Raw genomic sequence first — 12,907 nt, forward strand, 5'->3', positions numbered from 1 at the left:
GTTGTTGTTTTTTAAAAAATTATAGCCTCGACAGACTGTGTTGACTGCCGCCGGAAGTATTGGTCAAGCCAGCGGGGATCTTTTGAGACAGATTGGAGAGAATGAAACAGATGAGCGATTCCAAGTAAGAATTAAGTTCAAATTCTCACCAGAATCAGAAGCCTTAATTCCCTTCAAACCCCAACCCCCCCCCCCAAATAAAAGCCTAAGTAGCAATGCGTACAAGAACAAGATGAGGTAACAAAACTGAAGCTCACTTCCCCCCCCACCCCCCCTGCCTCAGAGTTAAAGCAAAGACTAGAAGACTGAGAGTGTTTGTATCATTTTGAGACCAGGCCAAGGAACTTTTTAGTCACTTATGTGTTTGTTGATTTCTGTTTAAACTGGCTCAAAAAAGAAAGTTCTTTATGCAAAGTTCAATATTATTCTTAGGTACCACTCAGGACCTGGTTTCCCTTTTGCCTTCCCTGTCCTCTCTCTTTGACAAACCACCTTCTCCTTGAGGTGATCCTGCAGACATTGACCACAAAGCTGTGGGATGAAGTTCACTGTCCTTGTCTTGGACACATGTGTGTCTGTGAGGGTATGCGTCTTTGATATTGTGATGGCCTCCTAATCTTCTCAGTAAGGCTATTATTTCTAGTAGTTCAGTTTTTATCCTATTTCTTGTAGATGAATGAACACACACACACACACACACACACACACACACTCACACTCACACTCACAGAATTAGAGAGTTGGGACAAACATCAGTATCTATCTTTCTGTGTTGTTGTTATTGTTCAGTCATTTCAGTTGTGTCCGACTGCTCATGACCCCATTTGGGGTTTTCTTAGCAAAGATACTGGAATGGTTTGCCATTTCCTTCTCCAGCTCTTTTTATAGATGAAGAACTGAGGTAAACAGGGGTAACTTGCCCAAGGACACATGGCTAGTAAGTGTCTGAAGCCAGATTTGAACTTAGGAAGGTGAGTCTTGCTGACTCCAAGCCCAGTACTCTATGCACTATGGCGCCACTTAGCTACCCCGGTATTTATCTAGTCCAACCCACATGCAAAAGGAATTCCAACTATGCTATACCCAGTGAGTGAACATCCATGCATAGCATGGTACAGTGTAAAGAGAACTGAATTAGGAGTTAGAGGACTTGTGTTGAAACTCTTCCTTTACTACCTGTGGACAAATCACTGTGGGCCTCATCTACAAAATGAGGATGGGTGCTCTAGGCAACTTCTAAGATCCCTTTGAAGCTCTAACTTTATGTTCCTGTCCACTTACACACATGTATGTATGTACACACACACAAACACACACACACACACACACACACAGAGAACTAGGTGGTGCAGTGGATAGAATGTTGGACTCAGAGTAAGGAAGACTTGAATTCAAATCTAGCCTTAGAGGCTTGACTAGCTGTGTAACCCAGGACAAATCATTTAACCCCTGTCTACCTCAATTTCTTCATAAAATGGGCCTGCCTCTTAGGGTTGTTACAAGATAGCATTTATAAAGTGCTTTGCCAACTTTCAGCATGATATAAATTCTTGCTGTTAGCTATCATTATTATATTTATGCATACATATGCATATGCTTTAAATCTGTCCTTTGTATTTAGAGCAACCTCATGATTATGCACTGTCCAACTCTAGAAGTATACCTAAAATAAAAGCAGGTGTGTAACCCTTTCCTTACCAATGATGTGACGTACCCACTAGTGAGCAGCTCCAGGCTCTATTTGCAGCCTGCCTGACCTACTGACAATGTCACTATTTTGAAGCCCTGAAAGCAGGCTGCTGTTTGCTTTTCTGCCTCCCCGTTATATTTAATGGGAGGGAATAAGGAACACGACTTAAGTGGGCTACCGATAGGAAGAGACCCTCCCTTGGAAAACTTCTCGTCTTCTACAAATCAGGAAACCTGGTCACCTTTGCTGGGTGTTGGGAGAAATAAAGGAAAACACCTGGCCCTGAAACCCAATGCCAACATTCGCTGGATTATGGACAAAGCAAGGGAGTTACAGAAAAAGATCTGCTTATGCTTCATTGACTACACTAGAGCCTTTGTGTGGATCACAACAAAACGTGGCCGGTCCTCAAAGAGATGGGAGTACCAGATCGTCTTATGTCTCCTGAGGAACGTGTGTGTGGGCCAAGAAGCAACTGTTAGAACCGAACATGGAACAACTGATTGGTTTAAGATTGGAAAAGGAGTATGACCAGGCTGTATGGTGTCACCTTATTTATTTAACTTACATGCAGAGTACATCCTGTTAAATATCAGGCTGGATGAATCAAAATCTGGAGTTGAGGTTGCTGGGAGAAATATCATCAATTTCAGATATGTAGACAATACCACTCTGATGGCAGAAAGTGAAGCGGAATTAAGAAGCTTCTTGATGAGGATGAAAGAACAGAATGTAAAAGCTGACCTGAAGCTGAACATCAAAAACACTAAGATCTTGGCAACTGGACCCATCACTTCCTGGCAACAGAGGAAAAGGAAATGGAAGCAGTGTCACATTTTATATTCTTAGGGTCAAAGATCACTGCAGACAGTGACCACAGCCATGAAATTAAAAGATGCTTGCTCCTTGGTAGGAAAGCTACAGCAAATCTGGACAGCCTCCTAAAAAGCAGAGGTATCACCCTGCTGACAAAGGTCTGTGTAGTCAAAGCTGTGGTTTTCCCAGTAGCAATGTGTGACTGAGAGTTGGACCATAAGGAAAACTGAGTGTTGCAGAATCGACGCATTAGAATTGTGGTGCTGGAGAAGATTTTTGAGAGCCCGTTGAATAGGAAGGAAATCAAATCAGTGAATACTCGAAGAAATTAGTTCAGACTATTGACTTCCAATACGGAAGCTGAAGCCTAAATACTTTGGCCACATAATGAGAAGATAGGATTCATTAGAAAAGACCCTGATGTGGGGAAAAATTGAAGGGAAAGGGAAAAGGGACAGCAATGACAGATAGTCTAATAGAAACATGAACAGGAACTTAGACTTTAAGTGACAGCAGCGGATAGAAGGGCCTGATGTGCTGTGATCCATGGGGTCATGAAGAATCAGACATGATGGAACAACAAGAAAAACCCAGTGCCCCCAGCAGATAGGCACCTGTTCCTTTAATCCAGTTTTCACTTTTTGAGAATAGAACCACATTCTCTGTGGTTGACTACTTTAGAATTACAAATTTGTGTTCTGTAGGGCAGACAAGAAAGTTAAATAGATAAGGAGTTGGGTTGCAAATTTACTGGTACTTAAATGAGTCAGATCTATTACCTTTCTTCTCCTAAAAATGTCCTCTTTAAACTCTCTGTGGGTATTTTAATATTGAGTAGATTATACAAAATATCTCTAAAGATTCAAGTTGAAGTCAAAAATTCTTCTAATCCTTTGAGTCAGCTATAGTAGCTTATATAGTGTTAATTAATGGAACTTACTATTCATGAACCTTAGCTCTTTAAAGTACTTGTCATTTAATACTGAATTTTGTTATTTGCATGCAGCAATGCTATGAACTCCATTGAACAATTAAAAAAAAAACAGCCTTGACTCTGTTGCTGTTTTCTCCTTTGTAAAATGAGTCATTAGTCTCCATTAGCAGTTCTCAAACTGTTTAGTCTCAAGACTGTATCATGATACTCTTAGAAACTATTGATACCAGATAATTTTTGTCTGTGTGAGTTATGTCTGCTGATCTTTATGAAATTAGAAATTAAAACATCTTTGTATTATTTTGAAAATAGTTTTGATCTCATGAGCCCTTCGTAAGGGCTTTGGGGACTTCCCTCCCCTCCAGTTTCCCTGCTCCACATTTTGAGAAACTACTGACCTAAATAATCTATATAAAGTTCCTTCCAACTGTCACATTGGTTCTAAAAATGTAACATTCAGAGGGATTTCCTTGAGAAATATAGAAGAGACATATAAATGAGGAGTGGGAATGGAGTCCCCAGTCACAGAGAAGTACTGAGCAAATGTTGACAATGCTTTTACCCTACCTACTCTCCACAGAATTTGCCTTCAGGTTTCAGTACAAAATGCTTTATTTTCCATTGATAGTCCTGTATGAAGCAGCACAGTGGACTGAGCACTGGCCTGGAGTCAGGAAGACCCGAGTTCAAATCTTGCCTAAGACACTAGCTATATTACCCTGCTGCTTAACCACTCTTTGCTTCAGTTTCCTTAACTGTATGGTGGGCATAATAATAGCATCTGCCTTGCAGTGTTGTTGCAAGGATCAAATAAGATAATATTTGTAGAAAGCACTCAGCCCTGTGCCTGGAACATAGTAAGCACTATATAAATGCTTATTCTTTTTCTTTCCCTATCTTCCTATCTATATTAAACATTCAGAAAAACCCCAAGCCACCAGGAACCTAGCCCAAGAGGGCAGCCTGAGGCTTTCCCAGTGGGTCCAACATGGTACAAGTCATCTGAGGGCATCCCCAAAGCCCGGCCAATCAGTAAGCATTTATTAAGCGCCTGTTAAGTGTGTAGCCCTGTGCTAAGCACTGGGGATAGAGAGAAAGGCAAAATACAGTCCCTACTGTCAGAGAGCCCACAGTCTAATGGGGAAACATCCTGAAAACATGTACAAAGAAGCCATTTCTTATTGTTGTTCACTTGTTTCAGTCATGTTTGACTCTTTGTGACCTCATTTGGGGTTTTCTTGGCAATGATGCTGGAGTGATTTGCCATTTCCTTCTCCAGCTCATTTGACAGATGAGGAAACTGAGGCAAACAGGGTTAAGTGACTTACCCAGGGTCACACAGCTAGGAAGTGTCTGAGGCCAGATTTGACCTCAGGGTGATGAGGCTTCCAGACACGGAGCCCAACTCTCTATCCAGTATCCAATATGATGCCACCTAGCTACCCTGAAACCAAACATAGACGGGATAAATTTGAGATAATCAGTCAACAGAGAGGAAGCACTAGCATTAAGGAGGATCAGGAGAGGCTTTTTAGAGAAGGTGGCATTTTAGCTGATTCTTGAAGGAAGCCAGGAGGCAGAGATAGAAGGGAGTTCTAGGCATAGTAGATAGCCACTGAAAATGCCCAGAGTTGGGAGTTGGAGTATCTTGTGTAATGAACAGCACACAGGCCAGTGTCATACATGAGTGTAGTTATAACATGGAGTAAGACTGGAGCGCACGGGAGGGCAGGTTACAAAGGGCCTTGAATGTCAAATAAGATTTTATATTTGATCCTCAAGGTGATAGGGAGTCCCGGGAGTTATCTGAATGGGATGTGTGTTGGAGGGGTGGCATTGTCAGACTTGCCCTTTAGAAAGGTCAATTAATAGCTGAATGGAAGATAGACTTAAATGGGGATACTCTTGAGACAGGCAGACTTACAAGCAGCTACTGCAGTAGTCTGGGCATGAGGTGATATGGGCCTTCACCAGGGTTGTGTCAGTGTCAAAAGAGAGAAGTGGGTATGTATGAGAGCCCAGGGAGACAGGAATGTGGCTAAAGAGAGAACAGATCCAGGGAGTTCCAGGCAGGATCCAGTGAGGCTGAAGAAAGGCCCTGCACGAAATCCAGCCCATGCATGGATCTACAGACTAAGGCACGAGCCCAGCATGGCAGTACCCCCTGAGCCCAGCCACAACCTGGAAGCTACAGCATGTGGAAAAAGGAAACTCAAAGCCCTTTGACAAAGGGGAGCCTCCAGGAAGAGCTCAGCAGAGTTTAAGCCCCAGAGTCCCTGAAAAGAGGGGCCTGTTCTCTCTCATCCACCATGCTGGGGACCAGGCATTCAGTTGCAGAGGCTGACTAAGCCAGGCCCCACAATCTAGTTACTGAGGTGGATAAGATGAACAAACAAAGAAAAACCCTGATACTATGAATAAATACCTTGGTTTGAGACACACCCAGAGGATAAACCCCAAGGAGAATAGCAACCCCATTGGACGTCCAGGAATCGTCAGAGAAAAAAAAATGATCTGATCACCGAGACTATAAGAGTACCTGGAAAAATGAAACTGAGGAAACAGAATGGAAACATTAGGGAAGAAAGAATAGAAAGGAAAAGTAGGAAAAATGGACAACTTAGAATAGAACCTCACCCAAGAACTGAATGTCCTCAAATGGGCTAAATAGAAGACAATGACACAGTAAAGTAACAAGAAATATTTCAAAAGATGGGGGGGGGGAGAAAATGTAAGAAATATTACATTTAAAGATACTGGGTCTTCCGCCCTGCCCCCCCCAAAAAAACCCCCACTGATTTTAGAGTACTTTTCGTTATCAGATGAGCTAATAAAGACCTCTGTTCCCGGTTTTCTCCAGGGAAGGGAATGCCTTGACATTCTTATTTAAAATAAAAATGGCTTGTCTATTTTGGACCAGCATTTCTAAATGAAATTGAGTTATATCATTACTCTTCCCTCAGAGCCTCCCCTTTCCCCAAATTCCCTATTTCTCTGGAGGGGCCCCCATCCTTTCAGTCCCCCAGGTTGCAGTCTCAGGGTCATTCTCTCACGGCACACATCAAATCAATTGCCAAGTCTTATCTGTTTTATCTCCATAGCAATCTCCTTCTGTCCATTCACAGTCACAATCTAGTTGAGGCCCACTCATCTGGAATATTGGAACAGTCTCCCAATTGATCTTCCTGCCTCGAGTCTTAGCTCTCTTCTATTAGTTCTCTACACAGCTGCCAAAGTGATATTCCCAAAGTGCAGGTTTGACCGTCTCACTCCCCTGCTCCATAAACTGTAGTGGCTTTTTATTACCTCTAGAATCAAATACAAATTCGTCGATTTGGCTTTCAAAGACTTCACAACCTGTCTCCAATCTTCTTTTCCAGCCTTATGTATTACTCTCCTCAAATGACCCCATCCAGCAAAATTGACTTTCTTGCTGTTTCTAATATATAGAATTCCATCTCTCATCTAGAATGTGTTTCCTTTGAAAAAAAAAGTTCTCTTTTTTTTAAAACTTCAGACTTAACAATCACAAAACAAAACCACCATTTCCATATACAAAGTAGAGTAGAGAAAGAGGATTGTATGTGAAACTTTGACTCTATTAAATAAAGCTTCATTTTATTTTTCCCAAATTACATGTTAAAACAATCTTTTAACTTTTTTTTTAAGTTTTGAACTCCAAATTCTCTCTCTTTTCCCTCTCTCCCTGAGACTGTAAGCAATCAGATATAGGTTATACATGTAGCTTCCTTTTATTTTTAAGTAATAGTAAGTTCTACTTATAACTTTAAAAATTATGCCTCTTAAATGTGTTTCTTTCTGGCATCTCTTTTGTTCTGTTGTGTTTTTTTTTGAAATGGTTCTGGGATCCTCTTCTCTTTTTGTTGGAGGTGGGGTGGAAGAAAAGTAGTTACAACCTATCCCTTGTGCCCCATCTCTTCCTCACATTCAGAAAAGTCAAAATAAAACTCCTGCAATAAATATGCATTTGTCAAGCAAAGCAAATGATCATGTTACCTGTATCTGAAAATCTTTTTTTTTCCTTTCTGTACCTTAAATCCACCAGCTCTCTGTTAGGTAGCAGGTCGCACACTTCCCCAGTCAGTCCCATGGAATCACATTTGGTCATTGCATTGAGCAAAGTTCTTAAGTCTTTCAGAGTTGCCCATCTTTAACCTGGTTCTCCTGTGGCTTCATTCTGTAGAACCTCATGGAAAAATGTGCATTTTTCCAGGTCTCCTAGAAACCATCCACTTAGCCATTCCTTGTGGGGAAGTGCACTCCCTCCTGAACTGCACCTTTTAGAATTCCTAGTTTCTTTCAGATCTCAGTTCAAACACCAACTCCGTAATGAGATTTTTTTTATTTTCCCGGGATTGGTAGTGCCTCAGTTTGAAAGTTGCCTTGTATTTCTGTGTGTTTACCGGTGTGTTCCAGTAGTCTGTCTCAAAAGAATGTAAACTCCTTGAGGTCTGAGACTACTCATTTTGCTTTTCCTCTGTTTTCCTAATGCCTAGCAGGGTAGCTTGCACATAGTAGGTACAAACAATAAATGCACATGATACTTTTCTTGCACATAGTAGGTACAAACGATAAATGCACATGGTACCTTCCTTGCACATAGTAGGTACAAACAGGAAATGCACATGGTACCTTCCTTGCACATAGTAGGTACAAGCAGGCTCTTAAAAATCAAGGAAAATAAAACAAACCTAGAATATCAGCAAAGTAGACAGATGGGTGACATATCCAGTTAAAGAAGTGAAATTGCTCCTTTTTCCACAAATGTAATACCCATTTCATTGTATGTCAACAAGACAAGGTCTAACTATATACACTATATCCTTTGCCAAGTGTTTCCTATTTCATGAGAGTTCACAGCTCTCTCCCTCTTTAGCCAGAAGGTGAAGGAACAAGTCTTCTAGTTTCTAGTTTAAAAAAAAAACTTTTCAAATTTCCATCATATTTGATTCCTATCAAACATATCCCAGAAGATATGACTAACTTTAAGATGAACTGATTCCTTAGAATCTATATTTAACTTCCTCTGGGTGTTTGGTATTGTCCTTTTCATACTTTACTGATAAGAACTTCAACTGTTTGGAAAAGCAGTTGTCTAAAAAGATAATTTTTTCCATATTACAGTGAAAATATTCACCTGGCGTGGACAAATATTGTAGATGGCATTTGTGAAATTTGGTTGTATTTCCAAGTTTATTTTTACTTGCCATCAGAGGCAACATAAAAAAGAGCCTTAGCCCAAGAATCAGAAGAACTGAGTTCAAGGCTTAAATTTTCTGCTCTCTGTTTGATTTTGAATAATTCACATGATCTCTCCTGGCCTCAGTTTCCTTCCTCATCTAGAAAGTGGCAGTATTGGACTAAATAGGTGTTTATTAATTCAGGAGAAATATTTCCTGGTCCACAGTTATGAGCATTTAATAAAGGTTTTTATCTATCTCTTAACAACACTTTCACTCCTCAAAACGTTCATTTTTAAAGAAATTATTTTAACCTGAAAAGGTGTAATCTTTAAAATTTTTACCTGTGATCTGCTTGTCTCCCACCCTAACCCTGTCTTCTATCACCTGACTCTTGAGCCACTGAAAGTCAGTATTTTGAGACTGCTGAGCAGACAGTGCTTCCCTGAATAGAATTTAAATATTTACCATCCACAATATCATTTGGGTTAGGAAATCCTGAACTGATTTGATTCTGATTTAATTTCTCAAGTCCCTTCTTACTATAACATTCTGCCATTTTATTTACAGAGTATCTTGGAAAAATGGTAAAAAAAAAAAATTTAAATTAAATTAAGGGCTTAATTCTGAAAGTCTGGTGCATGTGAACCAGTTATTAAAATGGCAACCCTTTCCCCAAAATTGATTTATTTCAGGTTACTTATTGGATAAGAAAAATAATATGATGTCAGGATTGCAAGTCGTCCTGTTTTTTATGATTGCTTTCTCTTTATTTAAAAAAAAAAGCATATTTATGAAAGACTCTTTTAAGCACCCAAGTAAATCTCTCATTTTATTCCTGGACTAAGGGAGGAAGTAAAGGAAAAATATGATTCCTTATTGTTTGCTTTTTTTTTGCAGGATGTGCTAATGAGTTTAGCCAAAGCCGTCGCTAATGCTGCTGCCATGCTGGTGCTGAAAGCGAAGAATGTTGCCCAGGTGGCGGAGGACACGGTTCTGCAGAACAGAGTAATCGCCGCAGCTACCCAGTGTGCTCTCTCCACCTCCCAGCTGGTGGCATGTGCTAAGGTAGGGGTATGTTTGCCTGTGGGGTTCCTATTCTTGTGGCTACTGAGGACTGTGCTGATTTTTGTTCGGGATGTTTTCAAGTGTCTCCAGGTGGCTTTGGTGGAGTTGCAACCCAGCCACATGGTCCTTTTTATATCCCCTGCAATCTGTGACTAGTGCACTGACCCTTAGAGAGTTGGTACTTTTCTTTGGTGTCCTAAGGCAACTAGGTGACTCAGTGGATTAGAGCACTGGGCTTGGAATCAGGAAAAGACTCATCTTTATGAGTTCAGGTCAGGCCTCAAACACTAGCAGTGTGACCTTTAACCCTGTTTGCCTCAGTTTCATTATCTGTAAAATGAGCTGGAGAAGGAAATGGTAAACCATGACAGTATCTTTGCTAAGAAAACCTAAAGGAGGTCATGAAGCATCGGACACAGTTTAACTCAATAACAACGAAAATATTTGCTCATATACCAGCTTTTATAAACCTGACAGTTTTCCAAGTTGGAGTTCTTGTTCTTTCTTTCAATTCTGTTCAAAAAAGATTTCTGAGTTGTGTAACTCACTCTTGTAAAGGTGTGGGTAGTCTCAAGTAGCCATCTCATAGTTAACAATGTCGTTGTGATGCTATCCAGGAACATGAGTTTCTTAAAGAAGTTAAATAGGGGACTCACTGGACAGAGCTTCACAGCCTTATTTGTAATAAAAGCCTTAACTTAAAAACCCCAAATTAAATACCAAATTAGAAATACTGAAAACTAAAGGAGAGATTAATAAAATTGAAATTAAGAAAACTACTAAACTAATAAATAAAACTGAGAGCTGGTTTTATGAAAAAAAAAGATAAACCTTTGGTTAATTTAATTTAAAAAAGGAAAGAAGAAAACCAGATTACCAGTATCAAAAATGAAAAGGGTGAATCTAGTGAAGAAGAAATTAAAACAATAATTAGAAGTTATTTTGCCAAACTGTATGCCAATAAATTTGAGAATCTTAGTGAAATGGATGAATATTTACAAAAATATAAATTCTCCAGATTAACAGAAGAGGAAGTAAAATACTTAAATAACCCCATCTCAGAAAAAGAAATTGAACAAGCCATCAATGAACTTCCTAGGAAAAAATCTCAAGGGCCAGATGGATTTACAAGTGAATTCTATCAAACATTTAAAGAACAATTAATTCCAATACTACATAGGCTATTTGGGAAAGTAGGCAAAGAAGGAGTCCTACCAAATTCTTTTTAGGATACAAATATGGTGCTGATACCTAAACTGAGTCAAAACAAAGAAGGAAAATTATAGACCAATTTCCCTAATGAATATAGATGCAAAATTTTTAATAAAATATTAGTATAAAGATTACAGCAACTTATCACAAGAATAATACACTATGACCAGGTAGGATCTATACCAGGAATTGCAGGGCTGTTTCAGTATTGGGAAAACTATCAGCATAATTGACCACATCAACAACAAAACTAACAGAAACCAAATGACTGTCTCAATAGATGCAGAAAAAACTTTTGACAAAATGCAACCCCCATTCCTATTAAGAACACTAGAGAGCATGGGAAAAAATGGAGTCTTCCTTAAAATGATAAGTAGCATCCACCTAAAACCTTCAGCAAGCATTATATGTAATGGGGATAAGGTAGAAGAAAAGCCTTGACTTATTATTGTTGCTTTTGGGGGTAGGGGTCAAAGGATCTCAGAGCTGGGACAAGTTAACCAAGAATTAATTGCTAGGGACCTGTGTAGTCTTCCTAACTTTACCTTCCTCTCACTGTTAAGGAAGGAAAGCATCTTGGAGTAGTGGATCGACAGCTGGCCTCAAAGCCAGGAGGACTTGAATTCAATCAAGTCTCACCTCTAAATCATCCTGGCTGTTTCATCCTGAGCAAGTCCCTTAGCCTCTCAGTACTCTAGGCCTGTGGGTGTCAAATTCAAGTAGAAACTGATCCCTGCAGGCCATGCATTGACTTAGAAAACCACCAATTAACATTATCTATGTCATATCATATTTTTATTTTATTAAACATTTCCCAAATACATTTCAGTCTGGTTTAGGACAGCGTTTTTGAAGGTTGGCAGTTTGACACCTGTGCTCTAGGCAGTTTTCTAAGACTGTAAATTGCAGGTACCAGCCTGCTTTGGCAGAAGGAATTTGCTCCCCTAGGAGTCAGAATCACAGTTCTGATCCCTATTCCTATCTCCCTCTAGTGAATATGAAAAAACAATGGTTTATACCATTGATGATCTACACGATCATTTTGGTAAGCTCTGTGAGATATAACTCTAACTTTTGGGGGGAAGAAGAGAACCTTAGGACGTGTTATTTTGTTCATTCGTATCTGACTTTTTATGACCCCATAGACCATAGCATGCCAGTACTATCCATGGGGTTTTCTTAGCAAAGGTACTAGAGTGGTTTGCTATTTCCTTCTCCAGTGGATTAAGGCAAACAGAGGTTCAGTGACTTGCCCAGAGTCACATGGCAAGTAGGGTCAGAGACTAGATTTGAATTCAGATCTTCCTGACTCTAGGCCCAGCTTTTTATCCACTGAATCATCTAGTTGTCTAGCTTGGGACTAGTTTTTTGTTTTTGTTTTATTTTATAAAAGAATAACAACTTTCTATTTTGCCTGTTAATTTCCATGCATTAAGCTCATTCCAGATGTTACTCTTGGAAAGAATTTGTATTGGAGAATATCAGAAATATTTATTTTTGTGTTGTCCTGGTTGGTTAAAAAAAAATGCCATAGCTCTCATTTAGTGGTATTGGGCAAGTAGGTGGCATGGTATTTATTGGACCTGGACTAAGGAAGATCTAAGTTTGAATTTGTCCTCAGAAGTCATCACCTGATCTCTCTCTACCTGTGTTTCCTTTTCTGTAAAATGGGGATAATAATAATAACACCTTCCTTCCAGAGTGATTGTTCTGATCAACTGAGAAAGTATTCATAAAGTGTTTTGCAAATCTTAAAGTACCATTTGTTTGAAGGAAGTGCCTCTTTTTTTGGAGGGGAGGAGGGTGGTAAGAGTACTATGTATCGCTAATTGGTATTTATGATGGCCCTGAAATGCCCTTAAGAAAGGTTAAATAACATTCATTATATTTGAATAGATTTTATTGCATTCTAATTCAATTTGAAGTACCAGAGCATCTCATTCAAATAATGAGAATGTTTAATTAACCAGAATAGATTATTTCTTA

General features: G+C 39.5%; 1 protein-coding gene across 1 annotated transcript in view; it reads left to right on the forward strand.

Annotated features, from left to right (window-relative positions):
• TLN2 (talin 2) overlaps nucleotides 1–12,907 on the forward strand; it is a 575,966-nt gene that overhangs the window by 376,874 nt on the left and 186,185 nt on the right. Inside the window, 2 exon segments of the mRNA XM_078151184.1 lie at nucleotides 26–124; nucleotides 9,542–9,709. Of these exon segments, the coding sequence (XP_078007310.1) occupies nucleotides 26–124; nucleotides 9,542–9,709 (267 nt within the window).

This window comes from Phascolarctos cinereus, unplaced genomic scaffold, assembly GCF_003287225.1.
Source record: "Phascolarctos cinereus isolate Bilbo 61053 unplaced genomic scaffold, phaCin_HiC Scaffold_3;HRSCAF=262, whole genome shotgun sequence".
Taxonomy (NCBI): Eukaryota; Metazoa; Chordata; class Mammalia; order Diprotodontia; family Phascolarctidae; genus Phascolarctos; species Phascolarctos cinereus.